The sequence below is a fragment of the Hyperolius riggenbachi genome, chromosome 9 (genome assembly GCF_040937935.1).
Source record: "Hyperolius riggenbachi isolate aHypRig1 chromosome 9, aHypRig1.pri, whole genome shotgun sequence".
NCBI classification, from domain to species: Eukaryota; Metazoa; Chordata; class Amphibia; order Anura; family Hyperoliidae; genus Hyperolius; species Hyperolius riggenbachi.
Window position 1 is genome coordinate 94,740,378 of NC_090654.1, and position 4,138 is coordinate 94,744,515.

General features: G+C 44.5%; 1 protein-coding gene across 1 annotated transcript; it reads left to right on the forward strand.

Annotated features, from left to right (window-relative positions):
• The first annotated feature begins 2,566 nt into the window (after positions 1-2,566).
• On the forward strand, positions 2,567-3,490 carry LOC137533476 (olfactory receptor 5G3-like). Its single transcript, XM_068254858.1, has one exon. The coding sequence runs from the start codon at positions 2,567-2,569 to the stop codon at positions 3,488-3,490; it is 924 nt and encodes a 307-aa protein (XP_068110959.1).
• The last annotated feature ends 648 nt before the right edge of the window (positions 3,491-4,138 follow it).

The following is a 4,138-nucleotide window of genomic DNA, read 5'->3' on the forward strand; positions in this document are numbered from 1 at the left end:
GGGGGCACCTACCTAATCTAACCTGTACTGGGGGGCAGCTACCTATCTAACCTATACTGGGGGGCAGCTACCTATCTAACCTATGCTGGGGGGAAGCTACCTGTCTAACCTATGCTGGGGGCAGCTACCTATCTAATCTATACTGGGGGCACCTACCTAATCTAACCTGTACTGGGGGCACCTACCTAATCTAACCTATACTGAAGGGCAGCGACCTAATCTAACCTATACTGGGGGGAAGCTACCTATCTAACCTGTACTGGGGGCACTTATCTAACCTGTATTGGGGGCACCTACCTACCTAGCTAGCCTATACAGGTGGCAACTATACTGGCTACCTATACTGGGGGCACCTACCTAACTAACCTATACTGGGGGTACCTACCTATCTAACCTATGCTGGGGGCAACTATACTGGCTACCTATATTGGAGGCACCTACCTAGCTAACCTGTACTGGGGGCACCTACTTATCTAACTTATACCGGGGAGGGGGGGGGTGCCTGCCTATCTAACATACTGGGGGCAACTATACTGGCTACCTATACTGGAGGCAACTACCTGGCTAACCTATACTGGGGGCAACTTTACTGGCTCACCCATGCCTGGCCACCTATACTCGGGGGGGACCTATAGCTGGTTACCTATACCGGGGGGGGGAGGGGGCGCAATTTTTACACCCTCGCCCTGGGTGCATTTTAGCCTAGAAACTGCACTGTTGCCGCCGGCCTCCGAGTCCGATGACTCTGAGCTCTGCGGCCTCTCCTGTCTCCTCCAAGGCTGCATGCTGGTGACGCTGCCTAGTGCCTAAGCCTGCTGATTTGATGGCGGCGGCTGCCGCCCGCTCTGCTGCCCTGGCTGCGGCTGATTGTCACGGTCAGTCACTGAGCAGCGAGCGCCGCCGACGTGACGATGATGATGATAAGGCTGGCTGGCTACCGCCGGCTGCCGCTCATGTTATGTAGAAATATTGGGGGGGGGGGGCTTTACGATCTTTGCCTCAGGCAGCAGAAAGTCCAGGACCGGCCCTGGTCATTGTCATGCTGAAATGTCCACTAGTGCCCAAGGCCAAGTTTCTCTGCAGACTGCCTGATTTTGTCGTTGAGAATCCTCATGTATTGCTCTTTTTTCATGGTGCCGTTTACTGTGATTGGGTTTCCTGGTCTATTGGCTGAAAAACACCTCCAAAGCATTAGATTCCCACCACCATGTTTGACAGTGGGGATGGTGTTCTTTGGATTGAAGGCTTCTCCTTTTTTACGCCAAATGAATGAAACATCATTGTAACCAAACAATTCAATATTTGTTTCATCTGACCATAACACAGAAGACCAGAAGACTTCTTCTTTGTCCAGATGAGCATTTGCAAAGGCCAAGCGAGCTTTTGTGTGCCTTATTTGGAGAAGTGGCGTCCTCCTTGGTCTGCATCCGTGGAACCCAGCAGTGTGCAGTATCCGTTGGAATGTTTGCCTTGAGACATTGTCACCAGCAGAGCCCAGATTCACCAGGCTAGCCTTGGTGGTAATCCTTGTATTCTTTTTCATCTCTCTCACTAGCTTCCTATCCAGCACAGGTGTCACTTTTGGCTTCTGACCACGTCCTCTGAGATTTTCCACAGTGCGGAACATCTTGTATTTTTTAATATTACTTTGCACTGTAGCCACTGGAACTTTAAAACATTTACAAATGGCCTTGTAGTCCTTTCCTGACTTGTGAGCAGCCACAATGCGTAGCCGCAGGTCCTTGTATTAGTCATGACTGTCCCCAAACCAACTGCAGAGAGCTGCTGTTTTTCACCTGTTGAGTTGATTAAAACAGTTCTTCCCAATTAATCAGGGTAATTAGGATGCTTTAGAACAGTTTAGACTATTTGAAATGGTATAGAACTTTGGATTTTCCCACAGACTGTGACAGTTTGTGAAGGGTATGAATAATTTTGGACTGGACACTGTTTGCTCAAATGTAAATAAAAGCTGAGAAATGTTTTTTCCCCACAATAATGCCTCTTGTACATTGTCTTATTATCTTTTGGGAGACACCAATGTAGTTTCCCCCAATGTCATTTCCCGTCAAATAATTACTTGCTGGTTGAAAAAAAGTAATTTTAAAGAGACTCAGAGATGAGTCATTAGTCCGTTTTCTTATCCGGGGCTTCTTCCAGCCCCATGAGCACAGATGCGACCCTCACCGTCCTCCTGCGATTTCCCGTTCAGTGGTGGTGATGAGCCCCAGTAACATGCTTAGTCGAAGCCAGTCTGGGTCTTCTGCGCATGCGCAGTTCACCCAGACTAATGTCACTGAGCCTGTTACCGGGACTCACCGCAGCTGAACAGGAGATCACAGGAGGATAGCGAGGGATGCATCCGTGCTTATGGGGCTGGAAGAAGCCCTGAGTAAGTAAAAAAACGGACTTATGACTCATCTCTGAGTCTCTTTAAGTCAAAATTTGCCAGGAGTAAGAATAATTATGGGCAGCACTGTATATGCTTTTTGGAAAATTAAAAATATATAAATATTTTACTAAGATTGTCAAACTTGTCTCTGCAGCCTCGCATGAAATGAATGCAATGCATGTCAACCAAACCTCACCACAAAGGTTTATACTGCTTCCTCTGACTGAGGAACCATATCTCCAGGCCATCTGCTTCTTCATGTTTTTGGTGATGTACTTATTCACACTGTCAGGGAACATTCTGCTGATCACTGTGGTGGGAATAAGCTCATCCCTACAAACTCCCATGTACTTTTTCCTGAGTAATCTCTCCTTTATTGACATTTGTATCTCCTCCACTGTTGTTCCCAAACTTCTCATAAACACCTTGGTGAAGGACAGAAGTATCTCCTGGTTGGAATGCGCAATACAAATGTACCTCCACCTGGCTTTAGGTTGCACAGAATGCTTCCTTCTGGCTGTTATGGCTTATGACAGGTTTGCTGCCATCTGTAGGCCACTGCATTACAACAACATCATGAACAAGATGGCCTGTGCTACTTTAGCTGGTGCTGCATGGATTACGTCCTTTATGAATGCTATTGTCCAAGTTGGCATTACCTTCCAACTCCCCTACTGCAAGTCCCTGGTCGTCAATCACTTCTTCTGTGAGATTCCACCTTTCCTTCAGCTGTCCTGCCAAGATACTTTTCTCAATGAGATTGCCATGTACATTGCATCAGCAATTGTTGGTTTGATTTCCTTCTGCTTGACTCTGATCTCTTATATTAACATAATCATCACCATCTTGAAAATACGTTCCTCACGTGGGAGGCATAAAGCTTTCTCCACCTGTGGATCACACCTGACTGTGGTGACTTTCTATTATGGGACCCTCCTGATTGTTTATCTGGGACCTCACTCTATTTACACTGCTGAAATAAACAAAGCCATGGCCATTCTCTACACAACAGTATCACCAATGCTGAACCCCATCATATATAGTATTAGGAATAGGGACGTCAAAAGCACATTTAAAAGAAAGCAGATAAGGCTTTAAAAGATCCCTAAGCACTAAGTATACTTATACAAGTTTTCAATAACACCATTCAATAGAAACAGAACTGAGTACCTTGTATGCGAAAATCTCAGAATACCAGCAAACCTTAAATGTATTGACAGTAAAACTAGTTTTTAGAGTACGTGTCAGAACATAAACATGCCCAGAGAACAAATAGGTATAGAGGCTGAATTACTAAGGCAAAACATCACATGCAGTGATATTTTTTCTTGAAGAGGAACTTTAGCAAAAAGGGGAAAAAAATATATCAATACATTGCAAAGTGAGAAGAAGTTTCAAAATAGAAGAGAGATCAAGAAATTATTGTTATCCGCCATGCAATTTGTTCATATTGTTTGAGTCACAATGAGCCTACATATAATCATCTTTACTACTGGCAGACAAGGAAAAACAAGACAGCACTATCTTTCATTATCTATAACCACCCCCAACTAACGTTGTGATAGGCTAAAAGTTTTTTTTTTTTTTTTTTATAGATATATACAGTGGGATGTGAAAGTTTGGGCAACCTTGTTAATCGTCATGATTTTCCTGTATTGGTTGTTACAATAAAAAATGTCAGTTAAATATATCATATAGGAGACACACACAGTGATATTTGAGAAGTGAAATGAAGTTTATTGGATT

Bases quoted from the DNA above. Each gene is read 5' to 3' on its own strand.
- LOC137533476 (XM_068254858.1), top strand. From the start codon at position 2,567: ATGCATGTCAACCAAACCTCACCACAAAGGTTTATACTGCTTCCTCTG.